The sequence below is a fragment of the Scardinius erythrophthalmus genome (genome assembly GCF_964197995.2).
Source record: "Scardinius erythrophthalmus genome assembly, chromosome: 9".
NCBI lineage: Eukaryota > Metazoa > Chordata > Actinopteri > Cypriniformes > Leuciscidae > Scardinius > Scardinius erythrophthalmus.
In genome coordinates this window covers 28,838,930-28,860,300 of record NC_138229.1, presented here as the reverse complement: position 1 = coordinate 28,860,300, position 21,371 = coordinate 28,838,930, and the positions used below count along the sequence as shown (strand labels likewise).

Here is a 21,371-nt window from a genome sequence, read left to right as displayed (position 1 = left end):
TCAAGAAACTCCTCCAGGTACTCCTCCAGTGTACGGCCCTTTTTCACTAAGCAGTCCATGTTGTTCTTATTTGTGTTTACTTGTCTTCTGTCATAGTTGCTGTGGTAATCAAACACGCATGAAGAATAATACTCTTTCTATAATCTTTAATAAACAAATCAAACACGCAGGCGTTTGTTGGAGAATAAATAAGCAGGAATAATAAATAAGCAAAACCATACGCAGAACAGTCATGGCAACTGACCAAGAGTAACAGAAACACAGAGCAGGGGACAAACAAAGGCAACTAAACTAGACATGGGTGAAACTAATTAGTAACTAAGGCAAGGTTTAACCAAGAACTAAACTGACAGGAAACACAAGAAACAGAAACAACACAAGAATGAAATGACAACCAAACTTACAGTAACATAACACTAACAATATAGATGTCAAATGACAACATTGTACTGTATATTCGGTTAGTCCCTATTTGTTGTTGTATAAAAACATTAAAATGCATATGATCATACTATAGCATTGCTTTAGGATTCATGAGATCCACCCAATTCCTGCAATTGCATACAGTTGTCCATCAACGTGTTTAATAGATTTCCCAGAGTTATAGCATTAAACTTCTGTTGATACTCAAGCAGTCAAACAGAAGCCGTAGCTGTTTTCTCTCTCTCTCTCTCTCTCTCTCTCTCTCTCTCTCTCTCTCTCTCTCTCTCTCTCTCTCTCTCTCTCTCTCTCTCTCTCTCTCTCTCTCTCTCTCTCTCTTCTCTCTCTCTCTCTCCCTTCTCAATTTCTGGATACTCATCAGTTATCCCTGTTGCATGGTCCCAATCTACAGGCTGTGCTCGAGGAATTCCTGGTAACACTCCTCTCTTCCTGGCAATTCTAATTGAACTATAAACATATTTTGCGGTGATATATTCAATGTCCTGCTATAGGCTGTTAAAAGAGGATGTTGTCCAGAGGCTACACTGACAGTGATATGCAATCACCGTGAGGGAGCCAGACATTAAACACGCTGTATCTATAAAGAACTGTCAGGAGATAGAGTCAACATTCTGGAGTAGTAGAAACAGAAAAGGGCTCTATATATCAGTCATGGAGCGCAATTGAGAGGCTCACTCCCTAGAGCGCCGCAGATCACCCAAAGAAACCTAACCTAACCTAAACCCAACCTAATCAAACAAAAAGAACCATCATCAGATAAAAACATCATTCATGTGCCAAGCTGACTGAAAAAGTAATTTTTAGTAAGTTCCCATGATGATGTGTTTCATAAAACTTGTGTGATTGTAAAAATAAGTATAGTGGGGGGGGGGGGAATGGTGTAGAAACAATTTTCACTCTTTTTTTCACTGGCTAGTGAATTGATTGGATTTTGTAAACAGTCCATATTCTTTGCAAATATTCTTTCATTTGTTCATTTATGTAATAATTAGTTTAATGGATGATCCTACTGTGTGTAGGTGCTTTCTTAAACAGTGGATACATTTTTGCTCTATTCTTATTATGTTAGGACTGTAAGGACCTCTCGGGATCTACATCTTCAGGCGCTACATTGGGCGTGGATCTCTGGCGAGGCCCCCGACGGCACTCAGGAACCCTTGTGTTGCCGCCGCTGTCATGGAGACAGACAGAGAGGGCCCGCAGTCCTCAAGAAGATCACGTTTCCAGACCCACGTCACTGGGCTTCATTACTCCACCACGTATAGATATCACACCAGTTCCTCCTGATAGGTAAGCTCAATTTTGAATGTAACGGCAAATACAAAATAAGAAAATTGTGTCTGCACATAAATATTTCAAGATGACACAAAGTTTAATTTTTAAGTACTTTGTATTTTAATTGGCATTTTTTATTGTACTTTGCAATTTACAAAATACTACTACTAATTCTACTACTAATAACAATATACAATGCACTAAGGATTGATGAACTGCTGGGTTCATGAATATTAATCAAGCTGTCAGTGTTTGGTTGAACTGATTTGCTGAAATCAAAACGGGACGGTAATAGAGGAGCGCCAGCCAATGAGATTGCAGATTGCCCATTAGTTCCGCCCACTACCAGAGAAACCGGCATTCCTTTTTTAATTGAATAATGTTAATTATTCTAAACTTTAGACTGGTAGTGTGTGTGTGTGTGTGTGTGTGTGTGTGTGTGTGTGTGTGTATATATACAGTATATATATATATATATAGCCTATTCTGTTATTGAATTCTATAAGGATGTCAAATGCTGAATGTTTCTTTTTATAGAATTTTGTCATGACACGGCATTCAAATCACAATTGTCATGCTATGCATGATATATGCTATATTTTTGTGGAATATACATAATATATGTTATCAATTAACCCCTTAAGTAATCCTGTAAAATAAAATAAAATAAAATAAACCATTTCACGTAGACCCCATTTACACCTGGTTTTACCATCTGTTTTGGGTGATACGATCAAAAATTGTCAGCTGTGAAACATTGCTGTTTAAACCTGGTATTAACATTAACAAATGTCTCACCGAACTCCGCCTCTCCATCCGCACCTGTCTGTCTGGATCAAGTTCATACTCCATCTAAACTGGGCCAAGTAGGCTGCACATGTAGAAGTTCCAAGAATGTTCCAGAAAGGCGACTCTTGGGAGGGGAGGGCGTTCTGGGCAGAGGCCTGACAAGTAGGCAAGAGGGGAGGATAAAGGGAAAAGGGTTGGATTGAAGCAGATTGTGACAGAGACTGAATGTAAACAGAGTCCGGCCTACATAGCACCTCAACACACTTCTACAGCCAAACCGCTGGATTTAAGCTTAGTGCTTTCACAAATTTCTGTGTATGACACTTCCTCATGGATCTAAAACAAGATTCTGACATTAGCCCTGTCAGTCAGAGGATGGAGATCAGTTTGGACACAGGCTGTCAGTCTGATGTGAAAGAGCACACAGCTGGTGCAAGAGACTCACCTCAGAACTCCCCAGGCATGTTCAGAAAGCTGGTGGTGAATAAAACTATCCGCCAACGCAGACGCTTCACAGTGGCTGTGTCTCATACCTGGTAAGACTCAGTGTTTGCAGCTTTGTCTTGCTGTATCCTTGCTTTAATTGAGTCTTACTGTGAGCTTTTATTGAAATCAAAAGCCCTTCTTGAATATATTTGCCACCAGGATGGATGATTATTATAATCTTTTATCTAGGGAAATTTGTAGCATATTTAAGTGCAGCATTTGTGCCTTTCGACATGAATGAAACCTCAAATTGTGTGGTTTATTGATGTGCTGGTATTACTTTTCTATGGAATTGGATTTTCACCCGGTGAGCTATAAAATGGGTTAAAACAAATCTATCGACCGTCACTGAGGGAGGTATCCAAGCAATTTCTAAAGATCGGAATAGTGAAACAGTGACCATCTGATTTTCCTGAAGCTGTGGTTACAGAAGTATTTCTCTGTAGGCGTTGTTTACAGAGATCTAAGCAATAAACCAAACCAACAAGCTCAGAAGGGAATCACATCATTACATCTGAATCAAAGTCAATACATCATTAGCTATGATCTGAAGCAAAAAAAGTATATAAAATAGTATATGAAAACACTCATCTCATGAAGCATTGCAAATAATGTGATCAAACCACAATGGTTTAATAAAAAAATAAAAAAAACCTTTGATGCAGCAAAGTTAAAGCTCAGGAAAGAAGGAGGCAGGAACTGGCGAACATTCAACGAAACTTTAGTCTCATAAAATAAACAAACGACGAAAGTAAAGCGGCAGCCCCTCATGGATGGCTGCTGCATATAAACATAATAAAGCACAACATATATAATCAAGGCCTGGTCTTTCACTGCCGTCGCTCCTCCTTTTATCCTTCCGAAGCTCCTCCGTGAGAAACTCGAGACCGGCCTCGCTCCGTTCCCACGACTCTTGGCCCCACCCTGCTTGCCCCAATTGACTTAAAGCCAATAATTAAGAGGTCTTTATTAAGTTTAATATTTAAAAAAATTAAGTTAATTGCTATATTTACATGAATACTGTGTATATTAGAATGAGGCATTTATATAGCGCTTTCATATGTACTACTGTACACCCAAAGCGCTTTACAATCATATCAGGGGTCTCTCCTCAACCACCACCATACATTGTATGTATGCATACTGCTGTTCAAAAGTTTGAGGTCAGTAAGATTTTTTTTTTAAGAAATTAATACTTTTATTTAGCAAGGATGCATTAAATTGATCAAATAAAAGTGACAGTTTAAGTGTCACAATTATGTTCTGTCTAGTCTGCACCTGTTCTCATTAGTCCCTGATTAGTTTACCTTTCTCCACCTGTGTCTAGTTAGTCGACTCTACCATGATTCACGTCTGAAATGCATGCTAGTGTCTTCCATAGAGGCTGCTTCATATGTTGTAGATGTATGTGACGTCGTGCCGTAAAGCAAGTTGTGATTCTCGGGAGATTTGTCGGGGCGCCACCTCTTAAACCTGCATTGCTGGTTTTGCCAGTGGCGTCCCCCCCTGCTTTGCTATCGGGATGATTCGCCCTACTACGAGTTTGTTTACCATCGAAATTATTTCGAAGCTGTTATATTAAGGTACAAATCTTGCATAGTGTGCCTTTAAGTTACATTTTCTATTTCAAATAAATGCTGTTCTTTTGAACTTTCTATTCAGCAAAGAATCCTGAAAAAAATGTATCACGGTTTTCACAAAAATATTAAGCAGCACAACTGTTTTAACCATTGATATTAATAAGAAATATTTCTTGAGTAGCAAAACCAGCATATTAGAATGATTTCTGATCATGTGACACCGAAGACTGGAGTAATGACACTGAAAATTCAGCTTTACCATCACAGGAATAGATTACATCCATCCATCCATTCCACCTTAACCTGTGGGTTGCAGGGATGCTGGCCACAGGCAGCGGACAACCTGGATGGATGTCCTGTCCATCACAGGACTCAAACACACATTCACCCACACCTACAGGCAATTTTTTTGTGTCAAATTCAGAGAAGAGCAAGGACATTTTTTAATATAAATCCGATGCATATACTCCTAGGATGACTTCAGGGTGAGTAAATCATGGGCTTAGTTTAATTTTTGGGTGAACTATTCCTTTAAGGGTTGCATTCTTGTTCAATTTTGTTTTGTTTTTTTTGGAGCATTTACGAAATGTTTCCTGGCTCTTTAACTTGGACCATCAATCACCCAGATCACCTTAGCAACATCCTAGCTACTACACAAAACACTTTAGCTATCACCAACAACACTCTAGCACAGTGGTGAGTTCTTTATGGGCAAGCACTTTTCACATTTTTAGAAAAAGTAAAAAAATGATTTGTGAAAAAAAAAAAAAAAAAAACTGTTGGGTCCTCATATTCCCTATAGAGTTTCTGCCCTCCAGATGCCACTTATGATGATTCTGCACTTTCAGCAGTAACTAGACTCTTGCAATAGCTGCCTGTTACCACACACACATACACGTAAGAGGTGGTGATAGTTTCTAGGCTCTTCTATCAACCCTTGACGGCTTTTTATATCATTCTGAGTCTGCCGTCAGACACCCTTCGCAACCTTCTGGCATAACGCCCAATGTCGTTTCTCCCAGTTCCTTTTAACCATGTCGCTCTGTGACCTATTTTTCTGTCAGCTGAGATTCCTTCTCAGTGTCCTTTCTTTTATAATTGATTTGCTTTGTTTCTGTTCATTATGTCAACCCAAAACAGACAGTTGGTTAGTAGATATTGTTATATAACTATAAGCAGTGATCTTAATGATAAATCAGTAAAACATTCCAAGGTACCAAATAATTATTTTTTAGGCATTTATTTCCACAATCACTCAATATAGGTAAAAACTTCAGATATGAAAAAAATGTACTATCATGTACAATATTTATTATAATTACTGACTTATCTAGTTTTCAACACTCATTGAGACTACAGAATGGTTTAATACTCACTGTGAGCTCCATCTATATTTATATAAATATATATTAAATATTAGTGCTGTCAATCGATTAAAATGAATTACCTAGTGAAACTCCAAATTAATATAGATACAGCATACATACAGTCTATTTTAAATATGTTTAATGCTAAATACTATGCATGAAGGCCAGTATAATCAATACCAATACTGCTACTGATGTCTCTGTTAAATGGATTTTTTTCTTAATTTCCTTGAGAGGAAATGAGTAATTATAGCCAATCAACATTACAGTATAATTAAAAGTCATAAATTGTAACATTTAATAGGCTTAAAAAATATTCAACTTTTAATTTAAAGGGCCCCTATTATGGATTTTTGAAAATGACCTTTCATGTAGTGTGTAACATAGCTCTAAGTGAATGAAAACATCCTGCAAAGTTTTAAATCTGAAAGTGCACTGTATATAAAGTTATTGTCTTTCAAAAGTAAGAGTCGACTCTGAGTCAATGAAATTAATTGTTTTTCAAACGAGTCATAAGCACTGATCTATATAATGACGTCATTCTATATACAGTAGATCAGTGACTGGCTTCATTTGTCAGGGATCAAGGAGTCAGATGAAGCTGTCCTCTTTGATGCTCCTGTCTCGCCCTCGGGACTGTTTGGCACTGCCATTGAAATGGTGGTGGACAGGTTTGCAGTGTTGACAGAACCGGGCTAATATGGTCATATATCCTGGTTCTGGTAAGAACTCGAGCTGCTGCGTTTTGGACCAGCTGTAGTTTGTTTATTAAGTGTGCAGGGCAACCACCCATAATAGCATTACAATAATCTAGCCTTGATGTCATGAACGCATGAACTAACTGTTCTGCATTTGTCATTGAGAGAATATGACGTAATTTAGATATATTTTTTAGATGGAAAAATGCGGTTTTACAGATACTAGAAACGTGACTTTCAAATGAAAGATTGGTATCAAAGAGCACACCCAGGTTACTAACCGCCGACGAAGACTTGACGGAGCAGCCATCAAGTGTTAGACAGTATTCTAGGTTATTACGTGAGGAAGTTTTTTGTCCAATAATTAGAATCTCTATTTTTTCAGAATTAAGTAGTAGGAAATTAGTAGTCATCCAGTTTTTTATATCAGCTATGCATTCCGTTAATTTTGTGAATTGGTAAGTTTCGTTAGGTTTTGAAGAAATATAGAGCTGAGTATCATCAGCATAACAGTGAAAACTAATGCCATGCTTCCTAATGATATCTCCTAAGGGTAGCTTGTACAGAGTGAACAGCAACGGTCCTAGTACTGAGCCTTGTGGTACGCCATACTGAACTTGTGATCGATAAGACATCTCTTCATTTACTGCTACAAACTGATAACGGTCAGATAAGTATGATTTAAACCATGCTAATGCAATTCCACTAATGCCAACATAGTTTTCTAGTCTATTTAAAATAATGTTGTGGTCAATAGTATCAAATGCAGCACTAAGATCAAGTAACACTAATAGAAAGATACAACCACGATCGGATGATAAGAGCAAATCATTTGTGACTTTAATGAGAGCTGTCTCAGTACTATGGTATGGTCTAAATCCTGTCTGATGCGATACTGTAGTAGACGGTTACATCGTTATAATTTTCTAAGACTGATATTATCAATCTTGTAAGTAAAGAAGTTCATAAAGTCATTACTGCTGTGCTGCTTGGAAACGTCTGGATTGAAGCTTTATTTTTTCGTTTCAAATAAATACCTAGGATTTTGTTTATTTTCTTCTAATAGTGTTGAAAAATAAGCTGATCTAGCAGCTTTTAAGGTCTCTCTGTATGCAATCATGCTCTCTTTCCATGAAATGCAAAAAAACTCTAGTTTTGTTTTCTTCCAGTTGTGCTCCATTTTTCTGGCTGCTCTCCTGAGGGCCTGAGTGTGCTCGTTGTACACCAGCGTTGGACTGTTTTCTTTCATCTTCTTTAAGCTCAAAGAAGCAACTGTGTCTAAAGTTTCTGTCGCAATATCAAGTTCTTCTAAGCTATCTGGGATGCTGAGGAGATTAAACTGATCAGGAATATTATTAATAAAGCAATCTTTAGTGGCAGAAGTGATAGGTCTAACATATTTGTAACACGGAGTCGGCTTTGCATCCTTGGCTAAATGAAGTATACACGAGACTAGATAATGATCTTAGATGTCATCACTCTATTGCAGAATTTCCACGGCATCAACATTGATTCATTGTGATAACATTAGATCTAGAGTATGATTACGACAATGAGTAGGTCCTGACATGTGTTGTCTAACTCCAAAAGAGTTCAGAATGTCTTTAAATGCCAATCCCAATGCATCTTTTTCGTTAACTAACTGTATATTAAAATCACCAACAATTAGGACTTTATCTGCAGCCTGTACTAACTCTGATAGAAAATCAGCAAATACTTTGATAAAGTCTGTATGGTGGCCTGTATACAGTAGCCAGCATAAATCTCAAACGTGATTTATCATTTAAACTAGATAGAGTTACATTAAGCACCAACACTTCAAAAGAATTGTATTTGAAACAAGACTTCTCAGTAATTCTGAAGATATCACTATAAATTACATTAACACCTCCCCCTTTTACCTTTCAGATGAGGCTCATGTTTATAACAGTAATCTTGGGGGGTGGACTCATTTAAAGTAATGTAATCGTCTGGTTTTAGCCAGGTTTCTGTCAAACGCAGCACATCTAGTTTATAATCTGTAATCATATCATTAAAATAAGTGCTTTTGAAGAAAGGAATCGAATATTCAGCAACCCAAGCTTTATCATTTGTTCATCTGTATTATATCTGTTTTTTATTTGTTGAACATCAATAAAAATTTTACCCTTAAATGGGTTTGGGAGTTTTTTGTATTTCATAATTTGTGGAACAGATACAGTAGCTATATGATGATATCTAGGTGAAATAGTCTCTATGTGATGGGATTTATCTGACCTCAGTGACGTGAGACAGCTAGCAGACAGTCGGTTTAGCCAGTCTGTTTGCTTCCTGACCTGAGCCCAAATTCATGTTTGTGCTCTAAGACTATGTGCCATATTACTAGAGAGAAGAGCAGAACCATCCCGGGAGGGATGAATACCATCTCTTTTCAACAGGTCAGGTCTGCCCCAAAAACTTTTCCCCTTGTCTATGAATTTTATATTATTTTGCGGACACCACTTAGACAGCCAGCCATTGAGTGAGGACAGTCTACTAAGTATCTCATCACTCCAGCGAACAGGAAAGGGGGCCAGAGAAAATTACAGTGTCTGACATCGTACTTGCGAGTTCACACACCTCTTTAACATTAATTTTAGTGATCTCTGACTGGCAAAGTCGAACATCATTAGTGCCAATGTGAATAATAATCTTAGAGAATTTACGATAAGCATTAGGCAGCACTTTTAACTTTGCTTTGATGTCAGGCGCTCTGGCTCCCGGCAAACATGTGACTATGGTGGCTGGTGTCTCTATTTTCACGGTGCGTGTAATAGAATCGCCAATAACTAGGGCACATTCAACAGGATTCTCAGTGGGTGTTTCAGAGAATCTATTTGTTATGATAATCGAAACGGAAGAGCGGTGTTTTGTTCTGTGACTACAACGTCTCACGGTCACCCAGTTGCCCTGCTTCAAGGGCTCTACAGCCGGAACCGAACAATGTACAGAGTTCACAAAGCTAGTCGCATCCAAAGCAGTATCTAAAGCCCTTGTATTCTTACTATCCTCGATTAAAGTTTGGATGCATGTCTCTAGTTCCACATTATCAATATTTGGTTGCTGATCACCATTTACAAAATCATTATAGTAACACCTGTATAAAATTTAGTGATCATGGCATTTATTTTGAATGATTTACAATTACTTATAGCCATCTGCTATACCAGGGGTGGGCAAACTACGGCCCGCGGGCCACATGCGGCCCGTTAGGCTTTTTAATCCGGCCCGTCGAGTGTTTAAAAAATTGTCATTAGATCGCATTCATTTGGCCTTTTTCTTGCAATACTTTATATATATATATTGCATTGCATATATTTGACAATCGGAATATCAGATATTTCATGCCATAGCTAACAAATGTAAAAAAGGAAAAATGACATAAAAGCAGATCATAATTCATTCAGCGCTGTTGTGGCTGCGGTGTGTCACGTAACAAGTAATGACGCGTCACCATGGAAACCAAACAGACAGCGCATAGACTTGTTGCGGGTTGCACGTTAATGTTTTTTCCTTTTTTGGAAACTCACAGAGAAAAAAATGTTTGGTGACCGCTTGCACACCTGTTTAGTTTTTCCTTTGTCTTCTATTTAGTTTCTTTGCTCCTCTGGATTTGTGGATGTATCCTGACTGATTCCGTTTAACGACCTTTATCGCCCGGCTATCGACTAACGTTACGCTCCCCTGTCTGACATGTACAGAACCTGGTTTTGTTCATTAAATGTTCTGATCTGCCTTTGCTTTTTATGTTTTATTTTATTATTCTTAAAATAAATTTGTATATTCATTTATTTCGTTTTTTTCCCCCACAAATGTATGACTTTTGGAAGTGCAAATTGATTGCCATATGCATTTTTAATAAAGTTGAATTAATGTAACCTTCTGTCATTTTTACTTTTCTAAGTGTAGCCTACACTTGCAGGTGTTTTGTTTCTAATTCACTGTTAGGGCCATTAAATAATAATAAGGATAAACAATATTTTAAAAGTAGGCCTATAGGCAATAATTATCTAACATCTGACTAATTAAAAATTAACCTCAAAACATAACATGCTAAATGGGGGATATCCAACAGTATTGTCATAATGTCTCTCTCAGTTGTTGAATTTCGGGCAGACGTTGCCACAACATAAATGTGTTTGCTCAGCCCGATCTCATGAAGCGAATACCACGAATTGTATTTGTAGTGCTTATGATACGCAGTTTTCGCGTGCATATGATACGCACTTTATGGCGTGTAATAGGCACGCACTCCGCACCCCTAATCCTGACCAAAGGGTTTACAGTGCGTAGCATGCATGCATGCATGCAAAAAAAAAAAAAACGTTTTTGGCGTATAAATGGCACGAGAAATAAAATTTGTGGTATAGATACGCACTTTCATGAGATTTGTTTCAAAATCTGCTGGGCCGGCCCTCTGTCAAATTTTGAAACCCAGTGTGGCCCTTGAGCCAAAAAGTTTGCCCACCCCTGTGCTATACTGTGCTTCGGTTGCATTCTGATGGCATTATTAGACATGACACAAATACCTCCATAGCGGTAAAGGGTATCTTCAGTTGGTACACAGTGGCTTGAGAACACGAGTGTCAGAAGCACACGTTCAAAATGACCACGATAAAACAGATCCTCGCGCACATTCGACCCGGGGACTGGTCTAGCGGTGGACCTGAAAGACGCATACACTTTCACATTCAGTCCCCATCACAGGCGCTTCCTGAGATTCGTGTTCGAAGGTGTTGCGCTTCTCGTACGTTCACGAAAAGTATGAACGCAGTGCTTTTCCCTTTGAGACTCAGTGGGGAACACGTTCTGGACTACCTCGACGAATGCATTCATAGCACAATCTTCTGTGTTCTGCGTCTTTTCAGTATGCGTGGGTTTCAGCTGTCTGCCCTATTATTGAGTACTTGGCTCGTCCCGCGGATTTATGCCGAACTCTGTGATTGTCTGTAGAGCCTGATTGCAACATGGGGTTTGATGTTGTATGCACATTATTATCACTCCCTGTTATTAGTCCCGCTTCGGCTCGACTGTATTCAGGCCAGTGCTGAAGGCGCCGTTTTGGCACTCTGCCAGCTAGATGCATGAGTGTTTCAAACAGGTCCGTACCCAACCTTGGTGAGGCTAGTTCTTTGTTGTATTCACCTGCTGCGGCATGTGTAACATTTTTCTGTCAACTCTGCATATATCCTTCGCGATATCGCACGTTTGTCAATGGAGCAGTTTTAGAACATACTAAACTGATCACATTTGTGCAGGACAAAGCTGTCCCTCTGAGGACATTTCAGAGGTTACAGGGTTTGATGGTAGCTGTACACAGGCTACACCGTGATTTAAATGCTGCAAATTTTAATGGACAGTAAAACAAAGGCAGAATACCGTACAATCTGATAGCGTTATTTGACAGAACACCGGCACACTAACTTCATATTGACGCACGGCTAAACAAAGGCAAAGTACCGTAACTCAATTTGAGTGTTCCAAAACAAAGCCAAAGAGCGGTAACTGGTGTAACAGTGTTCTGCCTTGGTTTCTCACAGGCTTTTGGAAGTTACTGTTAAGACAACCCATTATTTTCTCGAAAAAACAACGAAATTGACTCGAGATACTTATCCACGTGACAAAGGAGATCTTGAATGTGCCAAAAATATCAATAACTCATTTTCAACCAAAAACAAAGTTACGGCCTCTTGCCTTTGCACGGCAATGTAGATCTGTGGCTGTACGCATTTCAGAGACCGCCTCAGGTGGTTAAGAGAGCAAAAGGGGAGCCTTCAACGATGTGGATGTCCCCGGGGAAAGGTAATTCACTAGATTTCTTTACACCAGGGGCATCCACCCAGAGCCCTGCTTGCGCAGCGCCTCTGCATTTGAATAACTCGAAGCCAAATGAACCACGCGAGCAGAGTATGGATGTCTCCATCCACCCCAGTGTGTAGATCTGGGAGAACAGGAAGGCTCATTAGAGCTGCACACTTTTGACTCTGCAGATATCGTTCATCTAAACAACCTTCTGCAGTCTCGCGTTTCAAGCCAGACCAGTTCTAGCTTATTCGGGCTGTAGCACGAGTCATAAGCTCTACTAGCTCATCATATTCAGCGTAATGCGTTCTCTCCTATCACCACGTCTATACCATCAGAATCATAGGCGAGCAATGAGTCCTAAATTTCTGCAGAAGAAGCTGCACAATGGAGCCAACGGGAGAGGTGACGGGAACTCCCTCATGCTCCTCTACCAGCTCCGTCTCCATGATCGCAGCCTGCGTACTGCCTCAGCAAACGCAGGGCTAGAGTCCTGGGGCTCAGCAGCTTGAGCCATCCGGGTGGGAGTTTCCTCAATGAAGAATCATCGCAATGAATGCACCCAGCCCCATTTGAGGCTCCCAGACAAATAACACACAGCTCGTGACCATCGCCATCCATTAAAAAATGAGGGCATGGAGGAACACAGTGTTTGAATGTCTGCTTACCTTCTATTTTTTCTTTTCTTTCTTTACACACACAGCTATCTTCACACAGCACAAGCGGCTTCCTGACGACAAAGAATCTTATGACGTGTTCTTAGGCACCCTTCTTATATGCTAAGGCTCACCTTGCGACGTCATAGCACTGTGTTGGCTATTGAATGGCATGTTTGTACACGTGCCTCAGACACCAGGTTCCACAAGGACGCGTCCCCATAGCGTCAGCAGCTGATGCAGTGTAGAAGTTCCCTCGAAAAGGAACTTAAAACAATCTGCACATAAACACATTATAATACATGTCGCATTTAGCTGTGCTTTTTATAGTGTGTTGTATAAATGTAGTGGATATTGTAATGGTGTTTCTGTCTCTGTCAAGCTCTCTCTGTTTGAATGAAAGCTGTCATTTGCAGCCAGGAAGAGCAGATATGGAGGGAGTTAGGTGTCTCTTTATGGTAGATTCCCATCAGGAGGGACCTTCTGTCCCAGGCAGGGGGCAAAAACTTTTGCCCGGATCCCCGGACTAATGGGTTTTTGGCCCTTGAGGGGTCCAACTCATGAACACTGATCTCTCAACTGAGGTTGTTGAGACCATCCTAACTCATATAATATATGCCTTGATGTGGAGAGTCTTTACTTCATGGTGCAGGAATCGCCAGTTGGACCCTGCCAGGTTGGTTCAGTGCTGGAGTTCCTTCAGGATTTCTTTTCTGCTTGGCCATAGCTGCTTGCTTATATCTAGGGAGATACCCTCTAGTATCATGTTACCTTCATGGCACACTGAGGTTAAGACCTGCTGTACATGTGAGAGTTCAAGGGCTTTCTCGCTCAGTAGTCTTGCAGGCCTTTTATCCTCCTCTATTCGGCAGTTGTCAGTATGGCATAGTGGGTATTATCGTTCCCATAGCATTGCTACTTCTGATGTAGAACGAGTTCCCTCGAAAGGTTGCGACACGTCTCAGGTTACGACTGTAACCATTGTTCCCTTAGAAGGGAACGAGATGTTGCGTCGCCCTGCCATACTTCCTGTATGCCTGTGTGCAACTTACTTCAGCCAATCAGAAGCTGACTATGTATATATATATAACATTATATAAAGGAAATTGTCTTTCTCAAATGGTTTGCTTTGCTTTCTCACTGAAGCAGGCAGCTCAATGACCTTCACTTCAAAGCATCAATTTTGACCTGTTCTCCACGATCCCTTTCTTTCCTCTCAATGTTTTCATCTCTGTTCAGTGTTGTTTTCTATTAGCTCTTGCAATGACTACATTATTTTCTACTCAATAGTTTCTGTATACATCTCTCTTTTAAACTCTGACATCCTTCTTTCTCCTTTGCCTTTTTGCTTTTTGTGTGCTTTTTCCCCCCCTGTACCTAATGACTTTATCGGTCTTCACTCTGTGGAGACTGACTGAATCAGACTTGTGTTCCAGGCCTCAGAGCTTTTCATGTTACACTGTCTAGCATCACAACTAGTTTTGCTTCAGGAACCAGATTTTACAATGGCTGCCCAATACTTATACAATACTATACAATACTTTCAGTCTACATTTTATATACTTCTCAGAAATATACTTAAAATTACACTTAAGTGTACTTGACTTATACTGAGAGAAAAGTCCAAGTATATTTGGCCTGTACCTGTACTCAATCTTTTGATCGAGGTATACTTAAGTATAATTAAGTATTCAAAGTATACTTGGCTTGTAGTTGTGTTAACTCTTTTGATTGAGTAGCCTATTAAATATACTTTTTTACATAGTTTTTCATATACAGTCTTATGAAACTTACATTGTTTGAAAATATTGATTAGAATATTGATATAAAACAGATATGTTTTTAATTCTGCGTATCTGAATTTTTGTGTTGGCTAGTCCACTGGTAGTGTACATAGGAATTTACTTTAATTCTACTTTACTCTTTCCCCACCATTGACTGAATTTTCCAGCTATCCAAGTTTTCACTGTTATACGGTAGGGGCGCTATGACACATCTTCTACAGAATCTCCGGATCAAAACAAAGGAGAAGAACAAGTTGAAACAAGTGCTAGAAGATTGCTCACTCAAATGTAAAATAACGTGATCATCAAACATTAAAAAGCGTGTAAATCAAAACTGCTTAATTTTACCAAAAGAAATGTCGAACCCATGAAGAGAAAACGACTTTGAAGCTTTGGGGGTGTTGGACTCGATCTACTCCATCTGTGTTTGATCATCGTTCTGAATCTGATCAAGGCGTAGTCTTTGACAAAAATTTGATTTTCTCATCTTTTTTGTTTAACATGTTGCCCTTCTTTATGAAACTTACCGACTTACCTTGTTGATAAAAAAGGATGCATGAAGCTAATAAAATGTTTTTAAAATTAAAGTACAGTTAAAGGTATTTTTCAAGTATAAAAAAATAATATTTATATTTGAACATAATAGTATACTGCAAGTGCAAAAATAATATATAAATAGTAAACTACACTCACCTAAAGGATTATAAGGAACACCTGTTCAATTTCTCATTAATGCAATTATCTAATCAACCAATCACATGGCAGTTGCTTCAATGCATTTAGGGGTGTGGTCCTGGTCAAGACAATCTCCTGAACTCCAAACTGAATGTCAGAATGGGAAAGAAAGGTGATTTAAGCAATTTTGAGCGTGGCATGGTTGTTGGTGCCAGACGGGCCGGTCTGAGTATTTCACAATCTGCTCAGTTACTGGGATTTTCACGCACAACCATTTCCAGGGTTTACAGAGAATGGTGTGAAAAGGGAAAAACATCCAGTATGCGGCAGTCCTGTGGGCGAAAATGCCTTGTTGATGCTAGAGGTCAGAGGAGAATGGGCCGACTGATTCAAGCTGATAGAAGAGCAACTTTGACTGAAATAACCACTCGTTACAACCGAGGTATGCAGCAAAGCATTTGTGAAGCCACAACACGCACAACCTTGAGGCGGATGGGCTACAACAGCAGAAGACCCCACCGGGTACCACTCATCTCTACTACAAATAGGAAAAAGAGGCTACAATTTGCACGAGCTCACCAAAATTGGACAGTTGAAGACTAGAAAAATGTTGCCTGGTCTGATGAGTCTCGATTTCTGTTGAGACATTCAGATGGTAGAGTCAGAATTTGGCGTAAACAGAACGAGAACATGGATCCATCATGCCTTGTTACCACTGTGCAGGCTGGTGGTGGTGGTGGTGGTGTGGGGGATGTTTTCTTGGCACACTTTAGGCCCCTTAGTGCCAATTGGGCATCGTTTAAATGCCACGGCCTACCTGAGCATTGTTTCTGACCATGTCCATCCCTTTCTGACCAACATGTACCCATCCTCTGATGGCTACTTCCAGCAGGATAATGCACAATGTCACAAAGCTCGAATCATTTCAAATTGGTTTCTTGAACATGACAATGAGTTCACTGTACTAAAATGGTCCCCACAGTCACCAGATCTCAACCCAATAGAGCATCTTTGGGATGTGGTGGAACGGGAGCTTCGTGCCCTGGATGTGCATCCCACAAATCTCCATCAACTGCAAGATGCTATCCTATCAATATGGGCCAACATTTCTAAAGAATGCTTTCAGCACCTTGTTGAATCAATGCCACGTAGAATTAAGACAGTTCTGAAGGTGAAAGGGGGTCAAACACAGTATTAGTATGGTGTTCCTAATAATCCTTTAGGTGAGTGTATAAGTATAATGTTATGTTCATTTAAAGAAAACATACAAGTATACTTGCAGTATAAACTACTAAACTAGTAGTTTACTGAGAGTACACTTCAGTGTGTACTTTCATAAACTAAAAAATGTCTTTTCTCTCTTGCAAAGTAATTTAGTCTGGCCCACTTTGCAGTTTACTCTCAATAAGAACCAGCCACGTCTACAGGAAGAAACCGTCTGACAGACTTCTGTTAAAGAGACAACCACATTTGGTTTTGTTTTGTTTTGATGTGCTGTTTATAGATTTAAACAATATATAAAGGGTGTGATTTTGCATGCAGATCGTCATTTTCCATTTGCAGACTTTAATATTAGTATGTGGGATGGTATTTTATTCATGTAATCAGCATGTTGACCTTATGTGTCTGTCTCTGTCTGTGTAGTTTGGAGGTGGAGAATGGACCCTCTATCGGCTGCAGTCCATTGGACCTACAAGTGTCACCGGGCTCTGGTATGGTCCTGCATCCCAACATGGCCAGTCACGGGCAACGGCGAGAGTCTTTCCTTTACCGCTCAGACAGTGACTATGACCTCTCGCCCAAATCCACCTCTCGCAACTCCTCCCTTGTTGGAGAACAGTTGTGAGTAAAAACTCAGCACTTAGTCCACTTAGTTAAACAGTGCTTAGTCCAGCTACAGTTTATTTTTTCAAGGGGATTTTTGAAGTGTGTATCCATGCATGCTTTCCATTTAATGTTGCCCACAAGTGCAATGAAAGTCAAGTTTGTGATTGTAAAAAGTGTCGAGAAATACTATAGCAAAATGTAAAAAATGAATAAACATCCTAACTGGATATAAGATATTAATTTACACAAAAAACAGCGCTATTTATTTGTTAGTACGGAAGCCTTAAGAGTAAATTTAAAATTTTCTTGTGATCTCGACACAACAGAAGTTGTTTTCTTTTGCTCTTGACATAAAAAACAATTATAACTGCAATAACGTTGGTTTGAAATTAGACATTCACTCTTTTCTTCAACATTAAATGACGTGAAGAACAAATCTGAGCAAACAAGCTTAGTTTCATGAATTTATGATGCTCGGGAGGTTAACAGCCAATCCTAAACTGTGATATTAATGTTGCATACAAGAGGAAGCCACAGGATAATGAATCTTTAATCTTTTTCTATCGGTTTCCATCCCTTTGAATGGAAACAAATGCATAGATCTAGTTAATTCTCATATAACCTGGCACCAGCTCAGAAGCACATGCAGCGCAAGAATTACAGTATTCCATTTACTTTTTAATAACATTTCTTAAGTTATATAACAGTTTATACTGTGTAGTATTTCTGCATTCCAGTATTATAAAATATTATAATATCTGCAAAAATATTTAATAAATAAACATGATATATTTATTAAAATGTTTACTTGGTCATGGGCCATTGGTGCTTGGACCCGATGAGGTCCAGATAGGTCTGTTTAGTTTCAAAATTATGCTTTACATACATGATCTGAACTGACACTATTTTGTGATTACACGTCATTTAATGTTGAAGAAAAGATAGAATGTCTAACGAATGTCCAATAATAACCAACTTTTAAGATAGAAATCATGAGAAAACCACTTTTGTTGTCGGAATCATGTGAAAATTAAGTTGTGATCACGAGAAACGACTTTTTTTTAGGTCAAGATCATGATTAATTATTTATTTATTCTTTCTTGAATTTATTTGATATTTATATTCATTTTATTTTATTGTTTATTTGTAGTTTTTAAACTGCATTAGTCTTTTATTTACTTAATTATTCATTTGTTTATAATTTATTATTTATATTTAATATATAATTTTTTCCTATATTGATTTATTCCTTTATTTATTCCTGTAGTTCTTTATATTTTAAAGTTTTGACTGACTTCTGAAATTAGGAAGCTTATATATATATTTGTCAGGCTGAATTTTGCTGTTACCTTACATTGTGTTTTATATATGATTTGATCTCATAGTACATCATATTTATTTTATTTTTATACTGTTTTTATACTATTGTTTAGCCTCCTCGGAGAAATACAAATTATTTCACAGTCTAACATAAATTCCAGTAGAATTTAGCTCAGTTCAACACACCTGAATCAGTAAATCAAGGTCTTCAGGTTCACCACACCACACACATACAGGCAAGTGTGTGAGAGCAGATTTGACATTAAACTCTGCAGTAAGGTAGATCTTCACGAATAGGACTCAGTACGTCTGCAATCAATTATTCAAGTCTTTGCAGCTGCAGTTCAAAAAGAAGTGAAACTATAGAAGCAATGCAGAAATAATGCATAACACAACCTTTTTAAATCTGAGTCTATATCATCTGCTCAGTATATTGTATGAAGTAAACAACTAATAAAGTATATAAACTTTACGTATATATAAAGTAAAATATTTTGAACGGAATGCGAATTATAGCGTGGACAATACAGTACACAGGTTTTGTATTCTGTATGATATTTTTTTGTGTTCTTTGGTTGTCAGACATGGTGAAGATCTGATAGTCACTCCTTTTGCTCAGGTACGTTTGGCTTTTGCTTTCTGGAATGGAAGACTATAATGAACAAAATGTGAATGATTTTACACATGCGGACTTATTCACGTCCTATGTGTTTTGCTGTTATTTTATTCAATAGGTGCTTGCAAGTCTTCGCACTGTTAGGAATAATGTCAGCTTCCTGACAAATGTGCCGTGTCCCTCCAGCAAGTAAGTGACGTTTACATGCGTTTCATAAAATGTAATGTGAGAAAATACCACAAGAGGGCAGAACTCACTTAATATGTTTTGTCAGACTGGATGGAAGAGACACTAACCTACTGAACTGGCCTTCATTCGTATAATGATAATAGTAAATGTCTAATGATGTCTTTTGAAATGTCTATGGATGCTAAGTCTAGTGTGATCAGTTGGTGATGGAATTATCAGTTTCTATTGAATGTTCTCATTTATTTTCCTGTTCTTCTTTCTAATGTATTTATTTTTCTGCTTCACTTAATAGAAGATCACCAGTCAGCAGTCAACCGCCAATGACCAAAGGCAACCTGTCAGGTAAGATCTTCTGAACCCATTCACAGATGTTAGACTGAGGAAAGTTCCCTCACAGTGGTCGTAACCTCAATGTAAATTACTCATGTCATCTTCACTTGAACAGTATCACGAAGAGACGACTATGATTTGTGTTATGAATAAATATAAAGTGGTAAACTACTTATTGGCTAAGTTAAGAGAGTGTTAAAGGATACTTGGGGAAAAGAGTAATCTCAGTGGAAGATGTAAAATGTTTCAAATTCTATGTCACCTGTCAGGAGCCTTTTCGTATTTCACCACAAAACAGACATAGGTCGATTAAATGCAAATGATTTTGTTATTAAATCAGCATTAAAGGCCCAATGAAGTAGCTTGACAATCTCATGTTTCTTTGCTATGTTTGGGCAGGACAAATTGAAGAACCCAATCAATCATTCAAAAATGTTTTTATGCTTATGTTTGAGTCCAAGATGAGCCATCAATATTTTTTAGTCAAATCTTCCAGTTCAGTTTGCCATATTATCTTGGGGTGTTTATGGGTTTTCATGGGGTGATCAAATGCAGTGGTGTAAAGTATTTGAGTAAAAGCGATTAGTTACTGTACTAGGGGTCCTTGATTATGATTTCACTTTTTTAACTTTAGTTAGTGTGTAATGTTGCTGTTTGAGCATAAACAACATCTGCAAAGTTACGACGCTCAAAGTTCAATGCCAAGGGAGATATTTGCTTTTACAGAAATTGCTTTGTAAGGGCTAAAACAAATAGCTGGTAGGGACTACAACGAGTTTTTTCCCGGGATGGAAGACATTTACATTAATCCTTCCCCTGGAAGCACGCAGTAAAGGGAGTGAGATGTCATGTTGGGCTGCTTTAGAGAAGATGAAGAGTTATTGTCGCTGTTTTTTACACCCCGGAAAACGTTTGTCCTAAGGCTGTCGAACTTAGAGAGGTTCAAATTTATTTGTAACACTGTTCCTGAACATTATAACCTGAACGTTTTTCTGTGTGCTGCACATTTTACGGAGAATGCAGGCTATACGCACAAAAGCTTCTCCTGAAAGACGTAACGTTAGCCATTCCCATTTTGTCGAGACAATCTGTTGTTTATGGATCACAACTTGTACGTATGTCTTATTATTTGTAGTCGTTTTCTATTAACAGTTCCAATTATAAGCTTTATGTAGTTTTATTATAGCTATGTAAAGTTAACAAAGGGCTCCGCTAGCCTGCTAACTAACATTACAGTATTGATGTAGTGTTTACTTTAGCTTTTGTAAGCTCTTGCTTTTGTAAGACTTCACCGCCACTTAGGAAAATTATCCATGATTTACTGTTTGTATTACCATAGTTATCCGACAAATATGGTTAAATGGTGGATAACATCGTATCTATAATAAAATAAAATAAAACATGTTACTCTGAAATGTGCTGTGAAATCTGTGCTTGCAAAGTCCGTGCTTGAAATCCGTCCTGCACAATGGTTCGAAATTGACGCCATTGTTAATATTTATCTGAGTCGAGCTTGCG

At 38.5% G+C, this 21,371-nt stretch overlaps 1 protein-coding gene across 2 annotated transcripts in view; it reads left to right on the top strand.

Annotated features, from left to right (window-relative positions):
- pde4bb (phosphodiesterase 4B, cAMP-specific b) overlaps positions 1–21,371 on the top strand; it is a 67,655-nt gene that overhangs the window by 16,319 nt on the left and 29,965 nt on the right. Inside the window, exons 3-7 of one of the 2 annotated variants that reach the window (XM_081375471.1) lie at positions 1,511–1,731; positions 17,216–17,413; positions 19,301–19,337; positions 19,453–19,523; positions 19,816–19,865. In XM_081375471.1, coding sequence (XP_081231597.1) covers positions 1,511–1,731; positions 17,216–17,413; positions 19,301–19,337; positions 19,453–19,523; positions 19,816–19,865 — 577 coding nt within the window. Of the gene's footprint in view, positions 1–1,510; positions 1,732–2,816; positions 3,042–17,215; positions 17,414–19,300; positions 19,338–19,452; positions 19,524–19,815; positions 19,866–21,371 lie in introns of those variants that run through there. The other variant, XM_081375472.1, reaches the window with a different exon arrangement.